The following is a 13377-nucleotide window of genomic DNA, read 5'->3' on the forward strand; positions in this document are numbered from 1 at the left end:
CAGTGAAATCCGAAAGGTGCTCTTTGGAATATGGGCCCCTTTGCCCACCTAGGCTGCAAAAAAGTGTCACACATCTGGTATCTCCGTACTCAGGAGAAGTTGGTGAATGTGTTTTGGGGTGTCATTTTACATATACCCATGCTGGGTGAGAGAAATATCTTGGCAAAAGACAACTACCCCACAAGTGACCCCATTTTGGAAAGAAGAGACCCCAAGGTATTCGCTGATGGGCATAGTGAGTTCATGGAAGTTTTTATTTTTTGTCACAAGTTAGTAGAATATGAGACTTTGTATGAAAAAAATAAAATAAAAATAAAAATAATTTTCCACTAACTTGTGACAAAAAATAAATAATTCTAGGAACTTGCCATGCCCCTCACGGAATACCTTGGGGTGTCTTCTTTCCAAAATGGGGTCACTTGTGGGGTAGTTATACTGCCCTGGCATTCTAGGGGCCCAAATGTGTGGTAAGGAGTTTGAAATCAAATTCTGTAAAAAATGACCTGTGAAATCCGAAAGGTCCTCTTTGGAATATGGGCCCCTTTGCCCACCTAGGCTGCAAAAAAATGTCACACATCTGGTATCTCCGTACTCAGGAGAAGTTGGTGAATGTGTTTTGGGGTGTCATTTTACATATACCCATGCTGGGTGAGAGAAATATCTTGGCAAAAAACAACTTTTCCCATTTTTTTTATACAAAGTTGGCATTTGACCAAGATATTTATCTCACCCAGCATGGGTATATGTAAAATGACACCCCAAAACACATTCCTCAACTTCTCGGATTTCACAGGTCATTTTTCGGATTTTCGGAGCACCTTTCGGATTTCACAGGTCATTTTTTACAGAATTTGATTTCAAACTCCTTACCACACATTTGGGCCCCTAGAATGCCAGGGCAGTATAACTACCCCACAAGTGACCCCATTTTGGAAAGAAGAGACCCCAAGGTATTTCGTGATGGGCATAGTGAGTTCCTAGAAGTTTTTATTTTTTGTCACAAGTCAGTGGAATATGAGACTTTTGTAAGAAAAAAAAATCAAAAAAAAAAAATCATTTTCCGCTAAGTTCTGACAAAAAATAAAAAGTTCTATGAACTCACTATGCCCATCAGCGAATACCTTAGGGTGTGTACTTTCCGAAATGGGGTCATTTGTGGGGTGTTTGTACTGTCTGGCCATTGTAGAACCTCAGGAAACGTGACAGATGCTCAGAAAGTCAGAGCTGCTTCAAAAAGCGGAAATTCACATTTTTGTACCATAGTTTGTAAACGCTATAACTTTTACCCAAAGCATTTTTTTTTTACCCAAACATTTTTTTTTTATCAAAGACATGTAGAACAATAAATTTAGAGCAAAATTTATATATGGATCTCGTTTTTTTTTGCAAAATTTTACAACTGAAAGTGAAAAATGTCATTTTTTTGCAAAAAAATCGTTAAATTTCGATTAATAACAAAAAAAGTAAAAATGTCAGCAGCAATGAAATACCACCAAATGAAAGCTCTATTAGTGAGAAGAAAAGGAGGTAAAATTCATTTGGGTGGTAAGTTGCATGACCGAGCAATAAACGGTGAAAGTAGTGTAGGTCAGAAGTGTAAAAAGTGGCCTGGTCTTTCAGGGTGTTTAAGCACTGGGGGCTGAGGTGGTTAAAGGGGTATTTTCATCTCAGACAATGGGGGCATATCGCTAGGATAGGACCCACACCTACAACGAGAATTGAGCGGGAGGATTTCCCGGGGTCCGTCCACCGCCAAGCGCTGCTCCCATAGGAGTGAATGGGAGCGCACACGCGGCACCTGCTCCCTATAGAAATGAATGGGGGGCGCATGCGCAGTGCGCCCTCTGTTCATTTCTCCGCTCTGTTCTCATTGTAGATGACCCGCACCTATTAGACAATGGGGGCATATCCTAGCGATATGTCCCCATTGTCTGAGATGGGAAAACCCCTTTAAGGGTGTATTAGACTGGCAGATTGTCTCCTCCCGAGCAACACTTCCCTCCCGACAATCACCTGCATGAAAATAATTCCTGTCTATATGCCCTAAGGGCCTGAACTCATAGAGAGGAGTCCTCAGCTCAGGAACAGCCATAACAGAGAGCGGATCTGTACAGGCAGCTCCTGTTTTGGTGGACTCCACCAGTCCTTTATATTACATAGACAGCCATTCATATGAATAGCTGCCAGGGGCATTTTAAAAGGGGGTGTCTCTCTAAAAGTTATCAACATTTTGAGGTCTGATATATTGGAACGTCCTGTGAAAATTGACTAATTGGATATTTCCAAATACCCTTCTCCACAGGCAGCACAGGTATCCATTGATTTTGAAGTTGTTTCAGTTGTTAGAAGTTATCCCTATCCACAGGATAGGGGTTAACTATTAGATTAGTGGCAGTCCTACCTCTGGGACCTCCACCGATCACAAGAATGTTAAGGGTAGAGTTGGGGATGTGTCCCTGCACAGTCTGACATTATCCAATCAGTGCTCCCAGTGTCAGACTGTGCAGGGACACACACCCAACCAGTAACACCCCTCTGTACCCTTACTGCTGGGAATTCACTTACAAACTTCTAGTGAACTTAAATAATAAAGGAACGGCACAACATGGAGTAATAAGAATAGATGCTGCAGAATTGGTATTACATGAGGACTGCAAGTAGTTGCTAAAACAGGCATGTCAGGAGTGGTGACATGTCCTTTTTACATCTTCAACTGCCATCAGCTGTGGCAGTTGTAGGGTAAGAGCTGCATCAGAAAGGACATGCCCCGAGCTGCCAGGCTGAAATAAATCTAGCAGAGCAATTAGAGCAAAGAATGGGGAGATCTCTGGATCCATGTGCAGTACAGGGCTGGTTCTAGCTTTGTTAGAAAGAGACTGTCATGTACTATATGATGTCTGATTTTTTTTACATCATAATGAAAATCAGACATCATATAGTACATAATGCCTTTAAATATATCCTTACACACACACAGCCAAGAAGTAAAGCTGGTGCTGCATTCTGAATATTGGACCTAGTATCATTTTAAATAAAAAAATGATACCGAGATCCATGCTGTAGCCCTAATACTTTATTATATATATATCCTCTACTGTATTGAAATGCTCTATGAGGTATCATAATGGTTTACTTAACTATTTGTTCTTCACTAGAGGTGGAAGAAAAAGGTGAATCAGATAGACTGCAAACAGAGGATATGAAACGTCTAATTAACAAGGAGGAGTTGATGAAAATCAGTCTGAAGTTCACCCCCAAAGATGGCGTTGCACTTTGGCTGCCAGAGGCTGAAATAGAGAAGACTGAACTGGAGTTTGGTGAACAGTTACGGGTGAAAACCTTGGGAGATGGACCATTTATATGTACGATTGTTGTTCTAGTAATATAGCATCTCTTTGTCTTGTGGAGTGTATCATAGTTGACTAACTTCAAGCTTCTCATGCAAATATTGACTCCCTAAGCTGCAACAAAGCTATAGTGATATTGTGGTTTGATGTCTCCATACTGTAAAGCAGAGTGCACGACCTGTGACACGCTACGATTCCAAGCTGTGTGGTCCCCAACCTAAAGAAGCAATTAAGGCAATACTGCTGCTGTGTTATTTATCCAGTGTAGGTTCCATATAGTGTTGAGCGAATCCAAGTCAAATGAATTGACTTTGATCCGAATTTCAAAAAAAAATTATATTCGGTCCAAAGAAGAATTTCCTCGCTCTTCGTGGTAACAAATCAATTTTCCCTGAAATGGCGGGAGAAAAAAACATACTCAGTTCAGCCATTTGCATGCGAAGACCCCGCTGCGACCATCTTGATTGAAGATACCATGCAAAATCTTGCGTGCAGTGACGTATGACATGATGTCACCACGCAAGATTTCGGTAATGTCTTCAATCAAGATCGCCGTGGTAGCCTCTACGCAATCAAATAGATAAGGTGATTTATAATTTTTTTTTTAACGGATTAACCCCTGAAAGCCCTCAATGTTAATCTGAGATGCAGCGATCACCGATGAACGCGGCACCTGAGGGGTTTAATGACCGGGGGGGGGGGCAGTTTTAAAACCGTTCCCCGTCATTGTGCCTGCTATATACAAAGAAATGCAATTCGTGACAAAGTAATTTGTCATGCAGCGAATTTCGTTGTGAAATTCTGCAAAAAAGCCAAATCAAATTTTTGATAACCTTGCTCAACGCTAACTACATATACTGAGAGTATTTGGGTCCTCTGATCCCATTTGGCTCTCCAGAATGAAGTAGTAGAGGTGGTTACACATGCATGCTGTGCATTGTAGTTTCTAGGAGTGGTGAAATGCTTGGCTGTTTCACTTTTCTTCTTATAGGTAGAAGTTTCAAAAGTTGAACCCCCCCCCATCTAGGTCTTTATGCCCTAAATGCTTTAGCTGAGAATAGTGTTAAAGGGGTTGTCCGGATTCAGAGCTGAACCCGGACATACTTCCATTTTCACCCCGGCAGCCCCCCTGACATGAGCATTGGAGCAGTTCATGCTCCGATGCTCTCCTTTGCCCTGCGCTAAATCGCGCAGGGCAAAGGCATTTTGTTTTAGATCTGATAGGTGGGATTTAGCGCTGTTATTGAAAACAAAAGAGCCCGTGCCCTGCGCGATTTAGCGCAGGGCAAGGGAGCGCAGCGGAGCATGAGAGGCGCCGATGCTAGCCTCAGGGGGGCTGCCTGGGTGAAAATAAGGGTATGTCCGGGTTCAGCGCTGAACCCGGACAACCCCTTTAAGTTTTATTGCAGACCTTGGGAGACGTGCAAGCTAAAAATCTGTCCCAGGTGCCAGAAGAGATTTCACAAACCCTTGGTGTATAGCTATTACTGGATATCTATTACATGGTGTACTTTTATATAATTCCAGTAGCCTTTGTCATAGTAACACTTTTATGGTAGGTACACATGTTGAGTTCTCTGTAGGTTATTATGCTGATATTCAGATCCTCGTGTACTGTACAGTGATTCTCTGGAGTCATTGATCACTGTTTATTCAAGCTTCCTAGCTCACTTTATACCTGCCACACCACCGCCTTAGGGCTCATTCAGACGGCCGTATGCTGTCCGCAAAAATACTGAATGCTATCCGTTTTTTTGCGGATCCGCAAAAAAACGGATCTGCAAAAAAACGGATAGCATTCAGTATTTTTGCGGACCCATAGACTTCAATGGGGCCATGTCCTGATTTTCACGGACAAGTATAGGACATGTTTCATTCACGGATAGCATTCAGTATTTTTGCGGACAGCATACGGCCGTCTGAATGAGCCCTTATGGTTATACCACTCTCACACTTAATCCGTGCAGAGGCTGCTGTAATTACCAAACCTTATGAATTAGTTCCCTACAGACAACTTCCATTAGCTTTTTGTAAGATTCTTTGGATAGGTCATCAATATCTAGAGCCTCTAGACAACCACTGTAAGTTGGTCTCTATCTTTCTCTCTCAGACTGATGAACAGACACTTTTTTTTCCAGTGGGCCACCTACATGCATGGGCATCTTGTCCCTAATGGAAAATCTGTCCCTGCCTATTGACATCACTGGTGGAAAATACTAATATAAAAGATCACATGACTTGATCATATTACACTAGCAGGAGTTCTATTCAAAAAAGTTAGGACATGTTCACAAGCTTGGGATCATGTCAGAATTAGGCACAGAATCTGCTGACATTCTGCCCATGGCAAATCCTTGCTGTGTGAACATGTCCTGATTGATCCATGTTAGAAAAAACTGAAGCCACTTGTGGCCACAGCTGTTGTTCTTTGTGATTGTATTATAGTGTTGTGCTTCCCTACTTTAAGTAATATCGTCTCTCTCCTTTAGTTTCCTTGGCAAAAATTGACAGTGGAACGGTGACAAAATGTAATTTTGCTGGAGATGCTCAGACTGGGGCTTCCTGGACAGACAACATTATGGCCAATAAATCTGGCAGTGTTGATCCTGCCCCTGAGGCACGTGGTCAAGGGGATGGAGCTGAAGATGATGAATGGGTATGAAATATTTTTTTTTCCCAATAACCAATATACTTTTAAAGGGTTAGGTCACTTTCTACACATAAAGGTTACAATATGAGAAAGTTACATAACATACTCAAAGGATATTTGTCAAGCTTCTCTCACATCTCTGTTTTTGTAAATCCGGTAGTCTTTTCCGGCAGAGGCGTTACCATATCCGATATAGCTGGGCACTGCCGGATCACCATAGACGGTTAATGTGCCCCCATATGGTATCATAGCATTGATCTCTAATCCAGTGGAACAAAACACATTTTTTGTGTATGAAATGTGAGAAATATAGAGGTACAGCAAGTATGTAGTAGTTCTATGGGAATTGTATTACAGCTCCATACAGCTTGGAACTGAGACAGTGCTGTAATAGGGCTGTGTGCTGGAATGGTCAGACTTCTCCCACTTCACAGATCATCTCTTAAAGGAGTATTCCCCTTATACATTTAGGGCATGTCTACAGGATATGCCATAGATGTGGGTCCCACCTCTGGGACAGGCACCTCTCTGTAGAACAATCAGGTGTAATTGCACTGTAAATAATCACGCTGACAGACATATTCATAAAACTCCTGGCACTGCAAAGTAATTATATTACTAATGAGGATGGAAGAACATAAAAAAAGATCTCCTTAAAGGGTTCGTATACACTAATTTCTGGATCTCTGAGACTGGCAGGACCTTTGTTGGTGATCATACTTACCTGGGTCCCGGCTCGTTTGCTCCCCAGCCTCCGTTGCTTGTCTTGAGTCCTTTCATGAAAGCTTCCTATTTGACGCCGTTACAGTCAATAACTGACCACTGCTTTCCTTGCATTATGTTAAATGGTCATGTGAAGCAAGGGGAGCAGATCTCCACTGTGGCCAGTGATTGTCTTGATGCCACTGCAGCCAAACGTTTTCATGGAGAAACCCAAGACAAGCAGCAGAGGCCTAAAAGAGAATGAGCCAGGACCCAGCACCTAGGGATTACCAACATGAATCTGGCTAGTCTGGCAGGTCATGGAAATGAGTGTACAACCCCTTTAACTACGTGGGCTGTAGCTTAGAAAATCCCATGCTCCTAAGCATCCCAACTATATTATATGTTATTTCAATTTTGCGACAAAAAATGTAATTTGGCTCCTAAATTTTTCAGGTTAGGAGCCAATGGTTCCTTGATATTTTTTTTTAGTCTGGAGCACTGCTATAATGTGGTCAGTCAGGTTTCCATCATTCCGCCAGATAAAATACCACTTTTTTCTCTGCCAGAGGCATCTTCTTCATGGGGCAGTTTAGCTACAGGACAGCCTTTTAGGTTTATGTAAAATTGCATCAAAATCTAAATGCCTATATTTTGATGTTTGTGTATTTGTTTTCCAGGATGATTAAAGTACTCGCTGATGGCTCGGTGCAGAACCAAAAAAACGACCATGGCTGATCAAAGCGACCAAACGCTCCATAATGTTCGGGTTGTTTGCTTACCACGTCCTCACACAACCAATTGTTATTTTCAACCATGACACCACTTGCTGCCTTTTGCCGCTTCGGCACTGGCACAGCAAGTTTGGTCCTCCATTTCTGCTACGAGTGCCCATGATTCAAGGGCAAGAACGCTCCAGAAATATACGCTTTTATGCTTTAGGTATAAAAAAGATGGACTACTTTAGATTCACTAAGATGTATGTGCCAGTGACTGGGTTACAACGTATGGCAAAGTTCATATGTTGCAGGGGAAAAAAAGCGCCAAGGTGATCTCCACTACAAAATCCTTGGCGTTTCCATTTAAAGCTTAGGCAGCAGACTGGTGCTGCATTGCCTCGCCCAGGGTTTGGTCATATGGGGCGGATACGCTGTAGATTTTTTTTAGCATTTAAAGTAGCAGCTAAGTAGATGAGAATTTACCGTTTCTCATCAACACGCTGTGTGAAAGGTAGTCCACGTGGATATTCACTGCGAATATCACCCTTTGCAATGCGTAGGGTTAATTCTGTAGAAGATGTGCAGCCACGGCCACAACCAATCTACATGCAACACGTGGATTTAGTCACAAAGTCTGCAGTGTGAATTCTGTAGAACAGGGATCAGCGACCTTCGGCACTCCAGCTGCTTTGAAACTACAACTCCCAGCATGCAACATGCTCGGCTGTTCTTCTAACTCCCATAGAAGTGAATGAAGCATTCTGGGAGTTGTAGTTTCAGAACAGCTGGAGTGCCGGAGGTTGCTGATCCCTGCTGTTGAAAATCCACCTTGTGTGCCATACCTGGAGGCTGGCATTTTACTGCCGCGTAGAATCCTTTATATACAATGTTGTGTTTACTTTTAGTTGACGACTCTGTAATGAGGAACATTTCTGTTTTGTGAACATTCGAGGGGTGGGGAGTCTTTTAAACTGACGTGAAAGAAAACTGACTTAGGCTAGTTTCACACTAACGCTTGGACATCCGGCAGGGAACAGCCTGCCGGATCTCTCTGTATTCCGGCATTGCCCGAAGCTACAGCGTTGCTGTCCAGCCCCGGCTATTATGCTGGGACGAAAAACGCCAGCTCTTGGCAATGCAGAGAGATGTACAAGCGCTAGTGTGGAACTAGCCTTAGTTGTCCATAGCTACCAATCAGATTCCATCTTTCAATTTCCAAATGAGCTCTGAAAAGGAGAATCTGATTGCTTGCTATGGGCAACTAAGCCAGTTTTCCTTTACACCAGTTTTGATAAATCTTCCCCACAGTATTCTTTGTATTCTAAACTTGGAATATATAAAAATGACACGGTTCCAGAAAAGATGATGATGTATCCGCACTACACTGTGTTTGTGTGATAATAACCTTTTATATTTTTCTGTAAAACTATACAAAGTAAATAAATGTATACACTCAACAGGATTCTGCACCTGGTCAATATACTTCACCTGTACAAACCATGGATGCCATAAACCGCATTGCAAAACTACTGAAATTCAGGGAAAAACCATGCAGTTTTGCCAAATTTTGGTGGAATGGAAAAATAGAATATGCTGTTCAGGGCATGTAATAATGCCTTTAGGCCCCTTTCAGACGAGCGAGTTTTTTCTCGCGGGTGCAATGCGTGATGTGAACGCATTGCGCCCGCACTGAATCTGGACCCATTCATTTCAATGGTCTGTGTACATGAGCGTTGTTTTTCACGCATCATTTGTGCGTTGCGTGAAAATCGCAGCATGTTATATATTCAGCATTTTTTCCCTTCCCCCACAACAGCACCAGAGAGAGAGAGAGGATCTGCCCCCAGGGACTGGAAACCTGCAAAATAAAAAGGTGGAGCCTCTCTCCAACCGCAGTGGTTTCCTGTCCCTGGAGCAGGAGACCTGCAGTTTTTCTTTCAGGTACCGCTAGCCTAGGAGATCCCAGAAATGTTCTGGAGGGCTATGTGGTAATACCTGCTGGGGGTCTATCGCACCATAGTTTTGGGCTGACAGGACCCTAGAAACCGGGGGGGGTTCTTGCGGCAGGTGCGGGGGGCCCCTCAGTGGAGTAAGGCCACACGACGTTTGAAGCCCAGATCTATTGCATTCCATCGCATGCAGCACGGATCCATGGAGGGAACATATATTCCGGTGCATTCTCTGGCATGCGGCTCAGACGAGGAAGAAGGAGCCTAGATCATGCAGCTCCCATGGCTGTGAAAGAAGGTACTCCTTATAATGACTCTACTTAAGTTATACAGCAAATATTTGGGTTGTCTGCCTCTTGGCTTTAGGGCCTGGTTGTCTGCCTCCTTGGCTTTGGGCACTGGTTGTCTGCCTCTTGGCTTTGGGCACTGGTGGTCTGCCTCTTGGCTTTGGGCACTGGTGGTCTGCCTCTTGGCTTTGGGCACTGGTGGTCTGCCTCTTGGCTTTGGGCACTGGTGGTCTGCCTCTTGGCTTTGGGCACTGGTGGTCTGCCTCTTGGCTTTGGGCACTGGTGGTCTGCCTCTTGGCTTTGGGCACTGGTGGTCTGCCTCTTGGCTTGTCTTGCATTTTTCCTGTAGGTCGTCTGAAGGCCTGTAGCATCTTTTTGCCAGGTCGGCTGAGTGGGATGAACGCCTGTTGCGTCTATACTTGTTTGGCTTGCACCTACAGCATCTGACTGGTTGGCTGAATACCTGTAGCTTTTATGCCTGGTCACCTAAACGCCTGTAGAGTCTATTCCTGGTCGACTAAATGCCTTTGAGCCGGTGCCTGTCTAGCTGGCTGCCTTTGAATCTGTGCCGGTCTGGAGGGCTGCCTTTGGGCCTATGCCTGTCTGGCTGGTTGTTTTTAAGCCTGTACCTGTCTGTTTGGTTGCAGGTGAACCTGTGCCTGTCTGGCTGGCTGCTGTTGAGTTTGTGCCTATCTAGCTGGCTACCTTTGGGACTGTGCCTGTCCGGCGGGCAGCCTATACCTGTTTGGATGGTTGACTGCCTTTTTTTAAAGTCTTTGTCTGGCTGATTACCTTGGAATCTGTGACTGTCTGGCTGACTGCTTTGGAATCCGTGCCTGGCAGGCTGGCTACATTTTGGTATTTGCCTGGTTGTCCTCATGTACCTAGGGAGCTGATTGCTTCTGTGTTTATGCTTGCTGGGATGACTGCTCTTGATGTCTCCCTCTGCTGCTGAGTTTATCTAGTGTGTTGATCAGCGGACAGCTCCACATGGCCGACTGCTTCTACGGCTGTGTCGGCATGAGGGACAGCTACTGGCGGCCGTGTCTGCATGGCTGGTGTCTTCTGTTGCCATGTCTAAATAGTAGACCACTCATGCAGCAGTGTCTGGATGAATGAACTTGGCTCTGAGTGAGTATCTATGTGTCCAGCGGTGCCTGGAGTGCCGCCAAGTCTTTGTGGCGGTCTATCTTGGTGGCTATACATGCAGGGTGAACTAGTTCTGTGCCTATGTTTGGTTGTCAATTTGTAGTTTAATATTCTACAATAGGGCTGGACCATATTGCTTGCATGGCCTACAGTATGAATGGCGTATCAACAGAGCCCTATATGGGTCCTGGTGGGGAGTAATAAGATGGACTGGAACATTTAGTCTGGATGGCCTACAGGAGGTATGGCGCACCAGCAAACTATAAATACTTGCCGCGGATCTAGAACTCCAAAACTGAAGGGTCCAGTGTGCTCTTTGGATCTCTGCCGGGCTCCCCCGGGGGATGGAGGCAACGGTAGTTTTCCATCATGGATACCAGATTGCGAGGAAGGAGATTTAATGTCTAAAGTTCTTCTGGTAATGTAACACAAAGCTTCCAGTGGACCTTGGATCAAAGCATCTGTCTCGCAATATATTCTGCACCAAAGGATCGGTGTTCAGCAATCATCTTCAGTTGGTCATTCCTTGTCAAGATAAGTACTTCTCTAAGATGTTAAAATCTGTTACGATTATTTTGATAAACACTTGATGAGAAACCCATTTGAGATTTCTTTTATAAGATTATGCTAGATTTAGGTATAATGTCCGGTAAGCCCAGGGATCTAAAGGAATAAGTTACCACTGTCCGGACTTTTCGGAGATGCCTTATACGTTACCTAGGGGTAACTAAGGATTGGAGAAGTCCTCCGCGCTTTTGTTTCCTTTTTGGCATAAATAAGGGTAAGGCGGCATCGAAGAGTTCACTAGCCAGATAGCTTAGGTCATTTTTTTTCTCTGCCTTACATCTCTTCTGGAATCACAGCTAAGACAGTAGCCCGTCAGAGGGTCAGTATGCCAAGGCAGTGTAAAGTCAAGTATAGAGTATTCAGAGTACCACCCTAATTAAAACGTGGCCTTTATTCAAAGTGCTAAAATTACCCAACACAAAATATGCAAAACAAAAAAGAAATATTAAATTAAAAGAAAGGCTGTGTAAACTCAGCAGTCATTCATATTCCACAATACGGGATAAGGCAGATTTCTAGGCAGAATGGTGATGGTCTGATGGGGGCCTTTCCCTGATTCTCACCCTATGCTATCGATCCCTACCTATAGAAAGAAATGGCTGCCCCGTATTCAGGAACCTCCTACAAGCCCTCGGATGGCCCTGAAGACAGATATGCAAGGCACCTAAATAAGGTGGGTCTATTAGATACCCTACTATAAATACGAAAAATAATAAACGCTGAGTAAACAATAAAAATAAGAGTACATCAGAGTAAAAAAGTGCTGAATACATCAAGGTGAGTCATTGCTCAATACATAACGATGAATAGATGCTCAGTACAATTTCTGCAATATCGAATTGTATCCTGATTAACACAAAAAACCTTCAGTTTGCAAAGGTCATCGCAATTAATTTATAGGTAGGGTTGAGCGAACCCGAACTGTAAAGTTCGGGTTCGTACCGAACTTTAGGATTTTTGGACCCCGGACCCGAACCCGAACATTTCCGTAAGAGTTCGGGTTTGGTGTTCGGCGGTTTCTTGGCGATTTTTAAAAGGCTGCACAGCAGCCAATCAACAAGCGTCATACTACTTGCCCCAAGAGGCCATCACAGCCATGCCTACTAAAGGCATGGCTGTGATTGGCCAGAGCAGCATGTGACCCAGGCTCTATATTAACTTGAGTCACATAGCGCTGCATGTCACTCTGCTGTTACAAGTGTAGGGAGAGGATGCTGCTGGACTTGTGATTTCAGGGAGAGAATAGGAGAGAATCTAACTCAGCGATCTACAGACAAATAGTTGTGTGGGTGCAGGGCACTATCGTTTTACCCTGCCCTGAGCTCATTGACCAAAAAATACAAACTTTTAGAATTCTGTTAGTTAGGTGGGTGGCGGCGGCCATTTTATGCATGCTCAGTGCACCAACACTGCATCTGAGCTTTTGGGACATTGCAAATCACCATTTTTTGGGGGCAAACTACAACATCTGTATTAGTCAGTGTGCAATTTAAGGTAGAAATACACCCATCATTTTCTAGGGTTTGAAAAAACACACTCTTTTGACAAAAAACACTATTTTTCAGGCCTTGCAGCATCAGCACGTGTGAAATTACAGGCTTATATACTGCTGTCAAATTCAGTTTTTAAACAAACACTCATTTGGGCACAAAAAAATTTAGTTGGCAGCCTTTGATGCAGATGTCATTCAGAGATTTTAAATACCGCCATTTGGTGCACCAATATTGAATTCAGGCCTACATTGGTTCAGGCCCTGTGAGATTCCCCCTCCTACATACAGGGGTTTGAATTAGGCATTTTGAAATACAGCCATTTTGTGCAAAGATATATTTACTGCAGGCCTACACTGGTTCAGGCCCTGTGAGATACTACCTCTACATACAGGGGTTTGAATTAGGCATTTGAAATACAGCCTTTTTGTGCAAAGATATATTTACTTCAGGCCTACAGAGGTTCAGGCCCTGTGAGATACCACCTCTACATACAGGGGTTTGAATTAGGCATTTA

General features: G+C 43.7%; 1 protein-coding gene across 1 annotated transcript in view; it reads left to right on the forward strand.

Moving 5' to 3' along the window:
* Nucleotides 1-8880, forward strand: part of ARPIN (actin related protein 2/3 complex inhibitor) — a 39519-nt gene extending 30639 nt beyond the window's left edge. Inside the window, exons 4-6 of the mRNA XM_040414136.1 lie at nt 3156-3362; nt 5837-6003; nt 7380-8880. Coding sequence (XP_040270070.1) covers nt 3156-3362; nt 5837-6003; nt 7380-7388 — 383 coding nt within the window. The 3' untranslated portion in view covers nt 7389-8880. The remainder of the gene's footprint in view (nt 1-3155; nt 3363-5836; nt 6004-7379) is intronic.
* Nucleotides 8881-13377: the final 4497 nt, after the last annotated feature.

This window comes from Bufo bufo, chromosome 1 (genome assembly GCF_905171765.1).
Source record: "Bufo bufo chromosome 1, aBufBuf1.1, whole genome shotgun sequence".
Lineage (NCBI taxonomy): Eukaryota > Metazoa > Chordata > Amphibia > Anura > Bufonidae > Bufo > Bufo bufo.